The sequence below is a fragment of the Protopterus annectens genome, chromosome 3.part0 (genome assembly GCF_019279795.1).
Source record: "Protopterus annectens isolate FY-2018-M chromosome 3.part0, PAN1.0, whole genome shotgun sequence".
Classification (NCBI taxonomy): domain Eukaryota; kingdom Metazoa; phylum Chordata; order Ceratodontiformes; family Protopteridae; genus Protopterus; species Protopterus annectens.
Genome location: NC_056731.1, coordinates 100,949,840 through 100,969,372, shown reverse-complemented (window position 1 = coordinate 100,969,372; position 19,533 = coordinate 100,949,840). Strand labels below are relative to the sequence as shown.

Below are 19,533 nucleotides of genomic sequence, written 5' to 3'. Positions count from 1 at the left end.
TTTTTTTTTTTTGCTTAAGTTGCATCATAGACATTACGTTATGCATTCATTTATCCTCTAAGCTGTACTTGTTTGGCAGTACGCATCCACCCTTCCCACTCAGTCTGAAGAGGAATTCTTGAAATAAATTTTATATTTATTAGGCAGACTCGCACAGCATGTAGTCTGCATACCCACTGACTCCTAGTAAAGACCACTTTTTTAATTTTGCATGTTCAGATATAAAGGAATCTCAAGTTATATATCTGTTTGCAGGTAAACAATTTTTTTTTCACCCATGTCTTATTTCTCTTCACATTATAGGATAATTATCTTCCTTGAACTCGGTTGCAACTATTGTGTAGCTGTGACTACTCCAGACTTATGTATGACTAATATGTGCACTTACTAATTTATACTTTGGTCCTTCTCCCAAGGCCACCTACCAGCAGATGCTTTTCGCCCATTTAGCATCCTATTAGGCTTATATTGTAAAGATTCTTTTATATGCTTCTGAGACTAATGTACAGCTACTATGACTCCAAATCTACATGTATAAACTATGTTACAGAATGTGTGCATGCCGAAATCATATATCAAAGATTACAGTACAACTACTATTACTCTAAACATATATTTATCAGAAATTAAACTGAATGTTGTACTTGTCAAAATGCATCTCTTGTATGCTGTTTGAGACTACTGTATAACTACAACTACTATACACTTATATGTAACAAATATGAAACTGAATGTAATGATTGGCAAAATGTATTCCTGGAGCTTTTCTCCCTGGGCCTCTGCTGAAAAAGGACCATCAGGCAAGTTGGACTACCCCAGTCAAATATAAAATGAATATATGTTATAGAAGCTGTATTTGTATATATTTCTCTTCTCCCTCTCTCTGTCTACTTATAAAAATATACATGCATAAGCGTGTGTGTGTGTGCGTGTGTGTGTGTGCGCGTGCGTATATATATATATATATATATATATATATATATATATATATGGGTCTACTTTTTCTTATTGAAAGCTCATCCTTTGAAAAGGAAAAGTACGAGCCCATTTACGCAACAGTGCACTTTAACAAAAGTCTCCTTTCGCAACTAAATCGGTAAAATTACAAAAAAACACCACAAAAACATTTTGCAGGGGAACAAGTACCCCTGCATCCCTGCTACCTTATATATATTAACTCTGAGGTCGCACTACAGTGGGGAAACAGCTATATTCACTTATACCCACTGTTGCATGATGCAGTGCTGCAGTGTTTTTTTTTTTTTTTTTAATATTACCGGTTCCTTGAACCGGTACTCGTGAAAGTGCACTTTTGTTTAAGTGTACTTTCGCGTAAATGAGTTTGTACTTTTTCTTTTCGAAAGGATGAACTTCCGATAAGAAAAAGTAGACCCATATATATATATATATATATATATATGTATATGTGTATATATATTTTACATATAAATGTATATGCGTATGAGTGGTTTAAATATATGTAATCTAAACAATTTTAAATGCAAATGAGAAATGAGGTGCTCACCATAATATATCCCTTCCATTTGTTTGCTCCGATGAGTAGTCTGCAGTCTTGCTAGATAGCAGAATACCTGTAAGAGTCATAACACATCATCATAGGGTTAGCTGTTTCAGCCCTTGTCATCACAATGAACAAAACATGCTGGAGGGATAGGTTCCTGACCCAGAGACTTCCCAGACGCTGGAATAGACTGCCCATACATGTCAAGCAGAATGCCTCTTTGGCCCTCTTCAAAAGGACCCTTGATGATTGGATGGGAGATAGGAAATTCACCACAGGGGTCCCGTCAGTTACCCTGCTAGACAGGGGTCCTGGGAAGTAAATACTGTGGGAAGAAATAGCCAGGGAATTGTTATGGGTAGGCTTGTATAGACCCTAGGCTCGATAGCCTAGTACCAGTCTATGAACCTATGAAACTATTTACTTGACACACCCATATTGCATGTAGACTGGGACCTCACACAAAATTAATAATAAAATATTTAAGTGAAGCGGTGAAAGTGAACAAGAACAATGCACTGAAATCATTCCTTCATTCATTTACTACAGGAAGAACGCTTCTGTACTACTTTCTGTTGGTATTTGGCAACATATTCTTAATTCAACTACTCTGTCATAACACTTCCTGAAACTACAGGTTTAAATACATGCTTCCATCACAGATATGCATTGCAGCTATGGTGTTTTCCTTGAGTTAACTCTAAAGAAGGTAGATATGGCTTGATTCAGAGATTTTCTGAGTAGAGTTTTTCATTAGACATTTTTCATATTTCTCTGGGTCAAAGTTCCTGCATATTCTTGGAGACAGTTACAATTCTGCAGGACAGTGAAATTGCTTTGTATGCTAAAGAAGTACGTAACCAAAGAAATCCATTATCCCAACACAGACAAGTTTCTATATAAAGTGTATATGCCAGTGCAAGTAATATCCACAGACTTTCAAACCCATGCACCCTTCCAGTTGGTTTAGTACTCTTATTTGTTTTTCCTCCAGGATCTAACATGATTTGCTTAGAGGCCCTCAGAGAGTGCACTTTTTGGAAGTTTTTTTATAGCAATTATTTAGTATTTAATTTATTTATTTATTTTAGGTTTACATAAGGAAAATGAGTTTAATTAGCGTTATCAGTCTGCAACCACCTCTGAAAATTATATTGTTAAACTAATTATGTGCTCCAAAGATTGCTTGATACGGGATTTACCAGCTGCGCATTGATAAAGATGTTGACACACTGAGATATAGTTGACAGGATGACATTTATGGCTGTTTCATAGTTCTTTTCAACAGAATTGATTTTATAAATTTTTGTCTTGCATCTTCCAATGTTTTTCTTACCCATTCAGTATATTACAAAAATGCGCATATAAATCACACAACTTGCAGTGATATATTTCCATTATGTTTTAGAACCTTTTTGCTGACAGTGAGGAGACTTTGTACAGGACAGTCCGAATGCTGGGAATAAATGCATGGGACTTAGCTGCTGGACTAACAGACTTTGACTGGACCCTATTTAATGCCATCCATGAGGTAAGGTTGCCTGAAGCCATAATACTATAAGAAAATAAATAGAATGGTTTGCTGCATCACTGCTGGTTAATGTTGACTGTTGTCAAAAAGTGAGTGTATTGTGACTGTCTTTGTTGGCATACAGCAGTGCTCAGACTACTTTATTAAATGTGGACCAAGATTATACTAAAATCAGAATTCTCAAATGAAAGCCTGATCAGGTTTTCTTTTCAAAACTGTTATATTTTAATAACGTATTTACATTATCCTTAATTATTTAGCACTTGCTAGTATGGAACAGCTTACAATATGTAAAGGTTACTCAAGGAGTATGTCCGATAGCAAGGGGAGCATAAAATATACTTTAATTTTAAAGTATGTTTGATGTGATGCAGATTCTCTCTTACCTGTTTTATCCAGTTCAGTGTAATTGTGAAGCAAAATATTATTCTAACACAAACTAGACATATTTGTCCTGGATTATTTGTTTTGACTGAATTATTGCCAGTAGGAAAAACACCACCACGTTATATTCATGTCTGTATCTATTTATATTTTAGGCAGAAAGGAAATGTCTGGTATAGTTGGATTAGGGAAAAAATCTGAAACCTCCTATAAAGAAACTTTTTCTCTTTTCTAGTATGATGTGTGCAGGATGTTTCTTCCTTGTTTATCTTCCATTCTCCAGTAAAATTAAAAATAAATTCCTTGCATCTTGTCAGCAGGAGGCAGATTTAGAATGATCAAAGAAGCCTGAAGTGATGCAATTTGTAAAACAAATCGGCTGATGAAGAAGCCGGCAGGCATATTTTAATATGAAGAGATAACAGAGAGCTTGAAAAATGTCAGTAGAGAGGTTATTAAAACTTGTGATTTTGTTGATTGTGACAGCTGTGACTAAAATGGCTTCTGCCGTCATAAACTAAAGTAAGTAATTAACTCCCATAATGTTGTACACTTTAAGGATATGAGGCTTCAGTGATGTTAAATGCCATGGCAGATTTATAAGAGGAGAATGCCATCTTAAGCTCAGATAAGGTTAAGAAAATGGAGGCGAGGGAATAGTTTGCCTTACAAGTCAATCTAGGCAACTAAGGTAGGCTTTTTCTTTAAAGTCTAAACATGCAGTAGTGAGAGATTTCAGGATTCAATTTAGGATTTTTTTTCACATGGAAATGATTTTGATGCAAGAAGTTGAGTTAAGGGTCTAGACTTTGTTGTATTATTTAAGACACTTGTACTTTTTCCTTGAGGGTGATTACAGGCAAGACGTTCGGTACAAATGAAGTGGAAACAGTAAACCTATTTAAAGGTTTAAATTTTTGTAGACAACACAGAAAATTAAGTCACAAAGTTGAATGTGGCTTCAAGTATCACCCTCTGTGGTTCTGTAGATGCCAGTTGTGGATGTAATAGCAGATACATTTGACCAAGAGACAAGATAGTAGAAACATTGGGTATATATTAAAATACTGAAACCTCACTTACACGAATACCTAAATGCCAGCACATAAATAGCAAACTGTGAGAACACTGAATGTCCTGAAGCACGAAATTCGAAATATCAAATTCCCATAGTTGGCCAACCCCACCGCCTGCTGCGTACTACCTACCCAAACAAAATAAATAATCCACACTTTCCCATATCTACACTTCACCCATATATCCCATATCCTAATCAAACATTCACTACACACAAATATATTTAACTATAAACATTATGTATATATTCACCTAAACAACTATATCACTATATATACACTTAACGTAACCCTACTTCTAACTCTAAAGTGTAGGTTGCATGTATTACTATATATGCACTTACCTTAACCCGCACCCCAACCCTAGGGTCAGTAACTATTGCACATTTACGTTAGGGAGCTATACCGGATAAGGGACAACTATGGGAATTCGATATTTCGAATTTTGCGCTTCAGGACGTTTGGTGTTCTCGTGGTTCGCTATTTATGTGTCGGCGTTTAGGTATTCACATAAGTGAGGTTTCAGTATTTTAATATAGACCCGAAACATCTGGGCAGGGTAAAGATTATCAGTATTAATAATCTTGAACAATGCAGATATCTAAAAACTACTTTTTGGCTTTTAACCCATTACTGATGGGGAATGAGGCTGCACACAGTGGCATGCAAAAATCACCATCTAGGATGCAGAAAAATCAGAAATGTATTTATTTATCCTGTTTTGATCAGGTTAGTCCCAGTAGGCTAGCAGTCTGTTTTCAGAGGAAACCCAAAGAGCTCTTTATAATACTAACAAACAAACACATTTCTTAAACACTAAATTTCACACATCCTCTATCCTTTATGCATACATATCCTCTTCAAATGTGACTGTGTAAAAGAGATCTATCTGCCCTGTGCAGTAGAATCAGATCTAAAAATTAAAAATGGTATAACCTCTCGCACCTTTCATTCACACTTCCCCTCTTCTGTGACATCACCCAAACTCTGGACCTTCATTTAGGGTCTATGTTATATATTTGAACATCCAAAATGTCGAATACCATATGGTCAAGACCATATGTTCAACGTTCAGAAGTTCGAATATATAATAATAAAAAAAAAACACCTTGGTGCGAACAGGGGGACAAGCCCCCATGCACCCCCCACACCCCCCCTACTTAAATATACCAACTCCGAGACCGCACTTCGGTGCAGAAAAGGGAATTTCTCCCAATCTGCACCATATGGTGCCATTAAAAGTCCGTCTTCGAACACTTGAAATGTCGAGCATATGGTCTCCGACCATATGACGTTCGACATTTCCAGCATTCGAAGATTTGACATATAGCCTTCACTTAACCCATCACCTCCCACCATTACATACACACAATCCATAAATCTTAATGACAACCTACTATTAATGTACTTAAACCTCAGAACCATCTGTAACAAGCTTCCAGTCCTACACTCATTCACTGCAGCACACACCCCAAACATGCTGATAAGCATTGAAATCTGGCTAAAACCAAACTCTAAAGATGAAAAAAATCTTTCCTCCAGGCTACAATATACAGTAGAACCTCCACAGTTGACCACCTCCTTAAGTTGACCTAATTTTCATAGACCAGACATGCACCACATGTACTCAGTAGAAGACCGACCTTTCCATATTGACCACCTCTGTAAGTTGTATCTTGACCACTTGGACTGTGACACACATTATTAATTTACCCGCTATAACCTGATCAGTTGAATCCACTCTACACCAGGGGGTAGAAGGTGTGGGCTTTGCCCCTTAGTTGTGTTATGTTTTTCTTTAGTACAAGTTCTTTTTTCATGTTTTATTATTACCATCTGTTGGATTAAGCCTGATGTCCTATTGTTTATCATGTGTTGCTGAAGATTTTTCAGCATGAAGGACTAGTCTGAATTTGTACGTACATCGTAAAATTACTGAAAAATTTACAGTTAATCGAGACATAGTGGCCCAAAGGAAAGAACTCAGTAAGAGCTGACACTGAAGGAAAAGTTTTATCTTCTACATTTTCTGGAAAGCAGCAGACAAAGAAAGAAGGTGGAACATTTTTGTGTGAGCAAGTACACAGTAATATCCAAAAATGTAAACATGAGTAATTGGAGAGATATGTTAAGGAAAGTGGAGATGTACAGTGGAAAAGGAGGAAGATTTTCTTGGAAGTCAGTGAAGTCACATTAAGCTGGTTCAAACAAATGAGGGCATTTAATGCCCAAATCTCCGGGCCGATAATCCAATAAGTTGCTAAAAAATTCTCACAGGATTTCTGGATAGCAGATTTCCAAGCATCAAGTGGTTGGCTTGTGAAATTTAAATTGTGACACGAGATCTCCCAGAAAGTATTGTGTGGTAAATCCAATGAAGTTCCAGTAGAAGTTGTGGAAGAGTTAATCAGAATGTTCCCAGACTTTGCCAGAGTCTTCAAAAGTGACATCTTTAACGCTGATGAGAGCTGACTCTTTTTTAAGGTGATACCTGATGAGAGCCTCGTCATGAAGGGTGACAAATGTAAGAGCAAATAACTTTCGAAAGAATGTTTCACAGTTCTGCTTTACGCTAGCTTGGTAAATCGGCAAAGCCAAGCGCATTCAAAAACCTGAAGCCCAAAGACTTCCCCATCATTTGGAGATCAAACAAATGTACATGGATGATTGGTGCCCTATTTGAGGAGGGTGAGTAAGGGTTACCGAATGAGAAATGAAGAAGAAACAGTCTATTCTACTAACAAACAGCTGTCCTGGCCACACACAAGTGAATCATCTCACAAACATGACACTGGAATTTCTGCCTCCAAACACGACCTCAAAAATCCAACCTCTTCACCAAGGCATCATCAAAACATTTAAAATGCGCTACCGAGCTCAGCTGCTACAGTGGGCCTTTACTAAGATACAAACCTGTGGTCCGCCTGTGAAAGCAACTTCATTCACTGGATCAGTTAATGCTGTCATCTGGATGCTGTCATCTGGATCAGTTCTGCTTGGAATAAAGTTCAGCCAGAAATGATACAGAAGTGTTTCAAGGAAGTTGGATTTGTCACAACCCAAGAGTACAATGTTTTGGCCCCATTAGACAGTCCATCTCCCATGGTAGAATTCCAAGGAGTAGATTTTGAAGGTTTTGTTGCAATGGATGATGAGGTGGCAACCTGTAATGAACCTGACCCAGAAGCAATTTTCCAAGTGATATTGACCGAAGTACAGACCAGCGTAAAAGTGCATGAAGCAGCTGATGAAGTGGAAGAAGCAAGTGAGGATGACACAAATTGCAGAGACTCCAAAAGAAGAGGATGTCAGGTATCTGATAATGCAGCTGTAGTCATTTGCTGTGGAAAAACGCCCAGGAGTGGTGTAGCCAGTGTTGTGTGCTTTCTCCACTTACCTTTGTAGTAAGAATAAGAAACAGACCAAGACTGTCTCTTTTTTTCAGAAAGAATGATTAAACCATGAGAAAACAGTAAATGTATTGATTTTGTATGATACTGTATGTATGATTTTACTGTGTTTTGATTGTATGATTTTGTATGATATTCTCTAATAAAAGCTTTACAAGAAAGTAAAGTACATGTACGGATCAGTACAATAGCCTAGTTCCTTATGTTGTCCACCTCCATATGTTGACCAGTTTGTTACAGTCCCTTGGGTGGACAACTTACAGAGGTTCTACAGTAATATGAAATGATAGAGAATACATAAATTCTGGAGGGGTTGCAGTACTTTTTGAAATCACACTGAATGTCACCTGGTACCCACTAAGTCACCCTGATTTTCCCACTGCCGAAATACCTATTACCCTCATTCATGTGAACAAACACAAAATTATCTGTCCTGCTGCCGTACACATTCCTCCAGGCAACAACATTCCCATTTGTAAAGACATCTTTCACTGGTGCTCCACATATATAAAAAATAAAACCATTATACTTGGGAATATGTATATAGATTATCTACTTGTTAATTCTGACTCTCCAACCCTCTCTGTTAGCCTGCAGACATTCACCCAAGTAATCACCCACTTGAATTGACAAACACAGTAACAGACACTTACTACTTGACTGGATCCTTACCACCTTATCCTCAAAAATAAACATTATTGGCCATCTCCCAGGCACCATCAGTGACCATCTCTCCACATTTGTCACAAGGCAAATTAATCATATCCTAAACATATAGTCTTAAAACAAGTACATAAACTTTCCACTTTCATCAAAGACACCTTTATCAATTACCCTCCCTGTATAACTAGTGTCACACTGCCAGCCCAGCTATCTAGAATTTTGTAAATAATTCTATGTCATTTGTGAATATTGATATGATTTATACAGAACTGTATGTTATGTACTAAGCTTCAAGAATGTAACCACAGCATACCCTGCTGGAACGTAGAAGATTAACTTGCAAAACTTAAGAATAGTTGAGATTAAGTTATTTTATAGCTGGGCCATAAACAAAAGATGCCATCTTTCAGTTTCAGTTCAGTAGCAGACACAATGTCTATAGCTCAAAGTTTTTTGTATTGTTTTGGAGAGAAGTAATTACTAGGTTTAAAATGTAAAAAGTGTTTATTGCTTTATGACTTCCAAGATCTGCAAAGATCCAAGAGATGTATTTCTTACACAGAGATGTTAAATTCTGTTAAGTTACTGTTTAGACTGGGAACTAAAGTCAAGTGACAAAGAGTGATGTCATCCAAGCTGGCCCAGCAGTAATGTTTGATATTAATTTAAGAACCCTCTGAGAGAGACTGTGTATTTTGTCTTGAACCTCGCAAGAACATCCACTCATCATCAGCACTACATCTGTACGTGCCCTAAGTAAGATTTAGGGCATAGTATCTCTTTTAGATATAGACAGGAATATAGTAAAGATTAGTTTAGATGTTTTCTGTATTTATTTGAGGCTGTTCTTCAATGTTGTTTTAAAATATTTCCTATGGTTATGAATTCTGAAAGTTACTGTATTGATTTTACTGAGTATTATCTTGTTCTTCTATTTATTATTAAATATATTTATTTGCTTATGTATTTATTTTATTTTAGTTTACATTTGTTGACTGGGATAGTGAAACTGGATATATGTCCATTTTCAGTGGAGGCTCAGAGAGAAAAGCTTCACATACTAAAAAAGAGACAGTACATACATCACTGAGGGATAAACTCAGGCAGACATGTTTAGAAAAATATAGACAAAGAATACAGACAGACATCAATATACACAATGTGCAGACTTACATCTGATTGGTAGAGACATATCAGAAAGTGTGAACATAGAATACAATCATATTTCATAATTCACAATGCTTAGGCATTCAAATGCTATGAGGCATAGTTACTTGGCTAAACAGCAGGTTGGGTAGCAAGACATGTATTAGTGAAGTTGTTAGGTTTAGAACAAGAGCACAGCCAATGAGATGTGAGGTATTTTTTGAGTTCTCTTTTAAATAGAGGTAGTGAGGTTTCCTTGGTAATGGTAGTAGGGAGTAGAGTCCAGATTTTACCCGTTGAGTTGGCAAATATAGCATCGCCTGCAGTTGTTGGATTTTTGGGGTCAGTATCATTAGTTTATCAGTTGAGTGTAATGGCCTGGGGGACACTAGTAGGGGTGAGAATATTTTTGAGGGCAGGGGTGTTATCAGGTTGATGGAGTATTTTATGCGCTACTATAAGCTGGTTGAACAGTAGAAGGGTAGGATACTCTAGCCATCCCAGTGCTTTGAGGTTCTGGCAATGGTGGGTCCTAAAAGCCATGCCAGTAGAGAATCTGGCTATATGATTGCAACATCCTGATAATTTGTTGTGATCGGTTTTGGATAGGTTGGTGAGTACAGGGGAGGCATACATAAGGGTAGAGAGGAGGTGTGATCTTGCAGTAGCTACCCTAGCTAGGGGGGATGAGGAAAGGTTTGGCTCTGTACATGGAGCCAAGATTTTTGTTGACGGACTTAATAGTGTGATTTACATGTTTATCAAATTTAAGGTTGTTTGTTATTATGCCTAGAAGCTTTGTATGGTCATCAGGGGAGATAATGGTGTTATTGCTAAATTTGATGAAGGAAAGAGGAGAAATTCTACGGTTAGGGAAGAAAAGTAGTAGCTTGGTTTTGTTAGCATTTAGAAGCAGGCAGTGATTAGCTAGCCATGTTTATACCGTGCTGAATATGGTCTGGGTGAGGGTTAGAAGTTGTGTAGGAGAGGAGGCGGAGCATATTAGCATCGAGTCATCTGCATATTGGATGCAGGTGGCCCCTGGGATGGTGGTGTGCAGATCATTGATAAAGATAGAGAAAAGAAGGTTCACCTGCTGGGGCTCAAAAATCCCGGTACATGTGAGGACAGAGCACTTCTCTTGTCTTGTTCAGATTTGAATCTGACCAAATGATGGGAGATTGCAGATATAGCCCCAGGGATTACTTCAGCACTGCTTGACAGAGGCACAACAAAAATGATAGCAATAGTTTTATTCAAACTAAAGGTGGAAAGCCACATAACTATGGGCTAGGCTTATAAATGCCCTTGGGCAGATAGCCTAGTATGAACCTATGAACCTATGAACCTAGTATGTACCCTTGTGGGACATCTAGGGTTAGAGGAAGTTGGGATGACAGCTTGCTCTGCCATAAGACAGCCTGCTGTCTACCAGTTAGGTAGGAGTGAAACCATTGTATTGCATGTTGGTCTAAACCGGTGGTTTGTAAGGTATTGAGCAGTAGCTGATGGTTGACCATATCGAAAGCTTTTGCGAGATCTAGGAAGAGTGCTGAAGATAGTTTGTTGTTGTTATGATGAAGAGTGATGACATTAGAGAAAGATAGAAGAGTGGTGGTGGTACTGTGGAATGGCCTAAAGCCATGCTGAGATTCGGTGAGCTTTCCGTTTTGAATAAGAAAGTGCATGATTTGTTTGTGTATGCATCTTTCCATGATTTTAGCTAGCATGAAAGAATGGCTATAGGTCTAAAGTTAGATAATACTGTGAAACTTCCTCCTTTATGGAGTGGTATAACATGTGATATTTTCCATATTGCTGGAATTGATCCTTCTGAGATGGATCTGTTGATCAGAATAGAAATGGGAAGTGCTATGACATCATCCGCTTTTTGAAGATATTCAGCTGACAGGTGGTCGGCAGCTAGTGTAGTAGGTTTTAGCTTTTTGAGTAAGGTCTGGATCAGGTTGGTAGGTGCAGTTTGAAAGGTAAAGGTGAGTTGGGTGCTGGGTGGATCAGGGCTAGATGTGCCAGAGCTGGTGTTTGTGTCCGATGGAGTGAGATGGTTAGCTAGAGACTGGATAGTTTCAGTAAAGAAGGAGTTGAAGCTGTTTGCAATTTCTACAGAAAATTTATCAAGGGCAGCTAATGGAATAGGAGTGACGGAACGGCCTGAGTGGAGAAGATTGTTAATACCAGCCCAGAACTTTTGAGGTTTTAGCTGATATTTTTGTTGTAGGAAGGTGTAGTGATTTTTTTTTTGTCTAGAATGACAGATTTTTTGGTCTGATTCCTTAGCTGCCAGTATCTTACTTGGTCCATAGGGTCTTTGGTAACATGCCACCTGGCCCAGGCATTGTTTCTTTAGATACCCACGGTGCAACTATGGCTTTTACATGGATGGTACAGGTAGGAGTATGGTGGTTAAGGATAGCCAGAAATCTGGTATTGAAGTACTCAACTGCTTCTTGTAATGGGAGTCATTTCAAGACATTCCAATTACATGCTTTGAGTTCATTTTGGAAGTTGTCAAGGTTAAAGTTCCTGACGTTTCTTATAGTTTTGTAGGTGGGCTGGTTGGGAATGTTGGCTTTGAGCCCAATAATATAGGTAAGGCAGTGATCACTTAGATCATCGGGTAATTTACTTGACTTGTACTTTTGGGGTGGCTGTTAATAAGTATTCAATCAAGGATACTATCTTTGGCTCTATTTTTGCTAAATCTGTTGGGGGTGGCAATGATCTGAGTAAACCTGTGGAGGCTGAAATGGGTGGAGGGAGTTTCAGAGGAACAGGTGTTCCAATCAGTGTTAAAGTCCCCCAAAACAATGGTTTCCTGGGCATAGTTAGAAGCTAGCCAATGTAAGGTGTTTTCTAGAAGTATTATCATTCTTGCCGGGTGGAATATGAATGCAGACAATGTATCTGCATTTATTTTTGTTTATTAGTTTGGTGATGAGAATATCTGCATTGCCAAACTGGGGTTGCTGTTGGGTGTCAATTGTTATTGTTAGGGTAGACTTGTATAGTACAGCTGCCCCGCCACCTTTCCTGGAGATCAGGGCCAGTCTAAGGATGTTGTACTGTGGGTGGGGGGGGAGGGGGGGATTTCATTATCTTTGGTTATTGGTTTTAGCCAGGTTTCTGTGAGGCAGAGGATATCAGGGGAGTGAACAGCTAAGAGTCCATGTAGGCTATGGATCTTGTTGTTTAGGCTTCTGATGTTGAGATGACAGACAAGAAATGAGTTTGGAAGTCTATCAATCTGGGTAGTACACATTGGGTTTTTAGATGGTGTGCTTGGGTCTACTGTTGTGAACGGGCCAGGGTTGGGTGGATGTCTCCATCCTTCATAAGATTATTTTTTTAAGTTGCCTATCTTTGTGGCTGATATTTGTGAGACATATTTAAGCTCTTAGATTACTTGCATATATATTTGGTGACACTGTACAGGCCACTCCTAATAGCCTGGCACTTGGTCAAAACTACCATTTGGATCATTAGTAACATTACACAATAGGATTGGACACCATTTGTTAAGGGCCTAGAGTAGCTGATAAGCATAGTTGGTGGCAATGATAACTACCTTTGTAGTCTGGACAGAAGGGGGCATAGCTTGTAAACTTGTGCCAGCCTTTCCCAGGTGTGTGTGCTTGCATATAAATCAAACCTCAAAGTGCGTGTGTGTGTTGGGCACTTGGGCAGGGACACGAAGCACTGGTTGGACGGAGAAGGTGCTGGAGGTTTTGGCTTGACCACTCAGCTGAAATCTCAACCCTATAGCTGTGCCAGTGGGGAGTCTTACTGGGGATCTGGAGATAGAGGCAGAAACCAGCCCTAGACTGACTGTGGTCTCTGTGTGCTCTTAGGGGAAATTGCACTTTACTGTGTGTGTACTTGTCATCCTCCCAGTGTGTACATTCCCTAGCTGTTGGCAGTGGTAAGGATGGAGGCTCCTTGATTACTGGTCAGTGCAGGGGGGTCACAACTAGAATACTCTAAAAAAAGAAAACTACCACTAGAAAATGATGTCATCCACTTCAGTAACATTCTTTAACATACTAAATGAGCTAGCTCCAATCAGAATGAAAAATACCAAAAGCAACTCAACAGCTTAGCTCATTAGAGAAACTAACCAGTTCATGTTAAGTAGAGATAAAGCCTGGAAGGTTTAGAGTTAAGATAGAACACAACAAAAGTGGCAAATCCTCAGGCAACTTAGAAATCACTATAAGCAAAATGTTAAACTAGGCAAAGCCGCCTACTTTCTCCCACTCCAAAGCAAGCATTGCCACAACCATAAAAACCCTAATATACCAGGCCAAACTACCACCCAAACCCCATCCACAAACAACAGCACCAACTCCATAGCCACCCAATTCAACACTCACTCCACTCAATCTATCCTGTCTGTGTTAGAATCCAACCACCTATTTCTCAACCCCCCCCAGCAAGACTCACAACACCCCCTCTCTTTTCCTTTCAGCCAACATCAACCTCAGCTATCAAAAAGTACCTCTAACACTTTAAACCACTGCATCAGCTGCAGATAAACTGCCACCTGAATACCTCAGGATAACTGTTGACATCCTGGCATACCCCCACCTAAATGCTCTTAAGTCGATCAATTACTGAAAATTACATACCATCTATCTGGAAAAAATCACACATTTATATGATTTCACAAAGGTGAATGAGCCACAGACCTCTCCAACTACTGCTTCATAGCAATTCTTTCCCCTCTATCCAAAATATTAGAAATATGTATAATTCCCAATTCCTAACCCATCACACAAACAGCATCCTACAATCTCCCACACAACATAGTTTTTGGCCTCACCACAGCATGACAACAGCCCTCCTTAGTTTCAGTGAAATAATACATACCAACAGAAACAATGGTAACCTAGTATCCTCCCTTTTCTTCAACTTCTGAGAAGCATTTGACACAGAATCCCACCAACTCCTAATTAATGAACTATTTTCTCTATCACTATCTCATTCATCTCTTCCATGGTTCTGTAACTGTCTTTCCAACAGACAAGCTATAAAACGGAATCAGTACCTATCCCCTTTCCTTAATCTTAAAGTTGGTGTACCTCAAGGATCAGTTCTAGGTCCAGCATTTTTCAGTATCTTCACATGCAACCTGCATAAAGCCAGCAAACCTGCCTCCATAGTGCAGTATGCAGACATAGCCACCATCATCTGCTCAGCCCCAAACCTCCCTGTACTTCAGGAAATGACTTAGGACTCTCTCACCTCCACAAAATCCTGAATGCAAAAAAAAAAAAAAAAAAAAAAAAAACAGTCTATCCTTACCATTACATCAGCAACCACCACCACCATAGCAACTCTAACAAATACTAAGCTGCTAGGAGTCATAATGCACAATAAGCTAAACTTTGACTTGCACATTAGTCAAGCCATGGAAAAAACTTATCAAAAATTGGACTTCTTCTGGTGGAACAAACCCTAACTTACAGACTTGCCAAAAACAACATTGAAAAATTGGCATAAAAAAAATCAGCATCATCCTACCTTCTCTCCTCCCTTCTTTATGCATCACCCATATTTACCAACCTTCAAACCACCCTACTAAATAAACTAGAGGCTCACTATAACAAACTAGCCAAATTTGCATCTGACCTATTGTACTGCATGCACCGCTGCATAGCACTAGAGCAGCTTAATTGGCTTGAACTACCTAATCTCTCTACATTCACTCATCTTCAAACTTCCCACAAAATAATACACAAATCACACACATGCCTCCTCTACAAAATATTTTCAAACATTACTCCCCACCATGTTGCCTTTGTTCTGGTAAAAAAAAAGCCTTCTAATCACCTTAAAATCCCATAATACCACAGGAGACCCATTGTACTCATCCTATGTCACCAGACAGTGGAACTCCACCCCTATCTCACTAGAATAGAACAGCTGTGCTGAAAACTTTAAGCACAACCTAAAACAGCACCTAACCTCCTCTTGGATATGCTGATGTTCACACCCAGACCTTTCTCTTTCTCTCTTATATTCAAGAATCTTTTACCAATCCCACACAACATCCACAACCTCTCTTTCAATCTACTATAACTGCCTATCCTTATCTTCACTGTCATTCTGCATACCTTCCTCTGTCCACTACTTCCTCCTGCTTACCACCCACTCTGCATCCAGGCTATCCCACCTCAATCACTGCAGCACGCATCATCTGTACTATACTACATCTAACTATACTATTTCTTTCTTTTGAAACTATTCTGTAAATAATGCATATAATTTTCTATATACTTTCATAATTGTATATTACTCAATTTGTATATTAATATACAAGACCCCTACATAAATGCAATTTGTATTATCCAATGGAATGACTGTAACACCCCATATTTCATTGCTAATTTACAAAAAGCTTTTCTCTAAAATATTTTTGTAACTTTTGTAACTTTAATTAATTTAAATACAGAGGTTGGCAAAGAAAAAGTGGGATTGTCAGAGAGATGAAGAAAGTAGGCAGGAGTATAAGGAGATAAGGTGCATGGCAAAGAGAGAGGTGGCAAAGGCTAAGGATAAGGCATATGAGTTGTATGAAAGGTTGGACACTAAGGAGGGAGAAAGGGACCTGTACTGATTGGCTAGACAGAGGGACTGAGCTAGGAAAGATGTGCAGCAGATAAAGGATAATGAGGGAAACATACATACAAGCGAGGAGAGTGTGTTGAGCAGATGGAAAGAGTACTTTGAGGGGTTGATGAATGAAGAGAATGAGAGGGAGAGAAGGTTGGATGATGTGGGGATAGTGAATCATGAAGTTTAATGGATTAGCAAGGAGGAAGTAAGGATAGCTATGAAGAGGATGAAGAATGGAAGGGCTGTTGGTCCAGATGACATACCTGTGGAAGCATGGAGGTGTTTAGGTGACATGGCAGTGGAGTTTTTAACCAGATTGTTTAATGAAATTTTGAAAAGTGAGAGGATGCCTGAGGAATGCAGAAAAAGTGTTTTGGTACCAATTTTTAAGAATAAGGATGATGTGCAGAGCTGTAGTAACTACAGAGGGATTAAATTGATCAGTCACAGCATGAAGTTATGGGAAAGAGTAGTGGAAGCTAGGTTAAGAAGGGACGTGATGATTAGTGATCAGCAGTATGGTTTCATGCCGGGAAAGAGCACTACAGATGTGATGTTTGCTCTGAGAGTGTTGATGGAGACGTACAGAGAAGGTCAGAAGGAGTTACATTGTGTTTTTGTAGACTTAGAGAAAGCATATGACAGGGTGCCTAGAGAGGAGTTGTGGTATTGTACGAGAAAGTCGGGAGTGTCAGAGAAGTATGTAAGAGTGGTACAGGATATGTACGAGGGTAGTGTGACAGCGGTGAGGTCTGCGGTGGGAGTGACGGATGCACTTAAGGTTTAGGTGGGATTACATCAAGGATCAGCTCTGAGCACTTTCTTATTTGCAATGGTGATGGACAGGTTGACAGACGAGATCAGACAGTTGTCCCCTTGGACTATGATGTTTGCAGATGACATTGTGATCTATAGTGAGAGTAGGGAACAGGTGGTGGAGACCCTGGAGAGATGGAGATATGCTCCAGAGAGAAGAGGAATGAAGGTCAGCAGGACAAAGACAGAATATATGTGTGTAAATGAAAGGGAGGATAGAGAAATGGTGAGGATGCAAGGAGTAGAGATGGCAAAGGTGGATGTGTTTAAATGTTTGGGATCAGTAGTTCAGAGTAATGGTGAGTGTGGAAGAGAAGTGAAGAAGAGAGTACAGGCAGGATGGAGTGGGTGGAGAAGAGTGTCAGGAGTGATTTGTGACAGACGAATACCAGTAAGAGTGAAAGGGAAGGTCTGCAAGAGGGTAGTGAGACCAGCTATGTTATATGGGTTGGAGACAGTGGCATTGACAAAAAGGCAGGAGTTAGAGCTGGATGTGGCAGAGTTAAAGATGTTAAGATTTGCACTGGGTGTGACGAGGGTGGGCAGGATTAGGAATACGTATATTAGAGGGTCATCCCAGGTTGGAAGGTTTGGAGACAAAGCCAGAGGTGCAAGATTACATTGGTTTGGACATTTGCTGAGGAGGGATGCTGAGTATATTGGGAAAAAGATGCTAAGGATGAAGCTACCAGGTAACAGGGGAAAAGCGGAAGGCCTAAGATCAGGTTTATGGATGTGGTGAGAGAGGATATGCAGGTGGTTGGTGTGAGAGCAAGATGCAGAGGACAGGAAGAAATGGAAACAGATGATCTGCTGTGGTGACCCCAAATGGGAACAGCTGAAAGAAGATGATGACAGAGCTTTTCTCCCAAGGCCTCCACCAAAAATGGGTCTGAATGCCCAGTTGGACATTCCTAGTGAACAAAGGACAAATAAGGGAAATTTGCTCAGGGCATTTGGGAACTTCCCCTTCTCCTTTTGTTAGGTGTAGCAAAATATTTTACATCTACCAATTCAAGCAGATGGGGACTCTGTTTAACATAACATCTGAAGGACAGCACACTTATGAGTGCAGTCTTCCCTTATGCTGCACTGAAGTATCAGTAATCAGTCTACCTGGTGTGGGTATAAAACCCACAGCCATCTGCACCAAAGGCAAGTGTGCTGCCTGTTGCACCACTGACACTGACAATGTCAGAGAGATTAGGGGTGAGAATATTTATCTGATTAAATAGTTGGTGAATTTTAATGTGATGCTGGTGGTTCAACTTAAAGAATAGACTTGAGTCATTAAAGGGGACAGTAAGATCTAATAATTTCTCATAACATGTCATCTCCCCTGCCAGAGGGCAAGGAAACAGCTTTTGCAGTAGCATGTCCCTGTTTTTGTCCCAGGTGGTGGCCAGAGGATTGCCTAGACCAACTCATTATATCTATGATGGTGGGACAGATGCAGTGAATTACCACATGCTAAGCCTTTGATTATAGTCATAAAAGCATTTTCTGTATTAACAGACATTTGTTGGAGGATAACTCAGATGTTTTCATCTGTATGGAAGCTGATAAGCCTGGCCTGGAGGATGAGCTATCATTTGTGTTCAGTATGGATGCAAGCAAGGTTCAGAGGGTTAACACTGTAATGTTAACACATAATAAGAACAAGCAGAAGAATTAAAAAGTAAAGTGCTTTTTCCTGCAGTCTGTCAGTTCAAGAAGAAGAAACGTCTAGTAGCAAACTGCCAATGATGTACTGTTCTCACTTATGCAAGGTAAGCACAGTAGCTTAGTATGATCTGTAAGGACTGACATCATAACAGTAAAGTGGAGGGGCAAGGAGTAAAGGTACCAGAAAAAATAAATAAATAAGAAAGTACAGAACTCAGAAAGGAAAATAATTCAAGAAAGATGTTTTTATATTTAAACATAGAATATACTTGACATACTACATGTTTTTCACTTCTTCCAAGGGAAATAAGTCATGATCTGATACCTGAATTGAATGCCAGACCCAGCTAGAGAAAATGAGTGGCTGTTAGTAACATTAGACATGGTACTTTGTGCAGATTTGAGGAATGTAGCCTAACAGCTGTTAATGATCTGTTTCCTGTAGTTCAGGGTTTGATTTCCTCAGTCTCCATTTGCCTTCTGTGTGAATCTGGGCAATTAACTTAACCAGACAGCGGTACTGCATCACCCTTACTAAGAGTCATTTGTCTCCACTGGTCTTACCTGGTTAATAAACAAATGAAATATAAAGAATAAAAAAAACAAATAAAGCAAAAAGAATTGCACCTTTTGGGCAAAAGAAGTCAAACTTGAACCATGTGGTGCACACACACACACACACAC

The 19,533-nt window shown here is 39.2% G+C and overlaps 1 protein-coding gene across 3 annotated transcripts in view; it reads left to right on the top strand.

The window, feature by feature from the left end:
• Window positions 1-19,533, top strand: part of RAPGEF5 (Rap guanine nucleotide exchange factor 5) — a 1,983,710-nt gene that overhangs the window by 1,765,118 nt on the left and 199,059 nt on the right. For all 3 annotated transcript variants that reach the window (XM_044064607.1, XM_044064608.1, XM_044064609.1), the window contains one exon: window positions 2,931-3,053. In XM_044064607.1, the coding sequence (XP_043920542.1) occupies window positions 2,931-3,053 (123 nt within the window). The remainder of the gene's footprint in view (window positions 1-2,930; window positions 3,054-19,533) is intronic.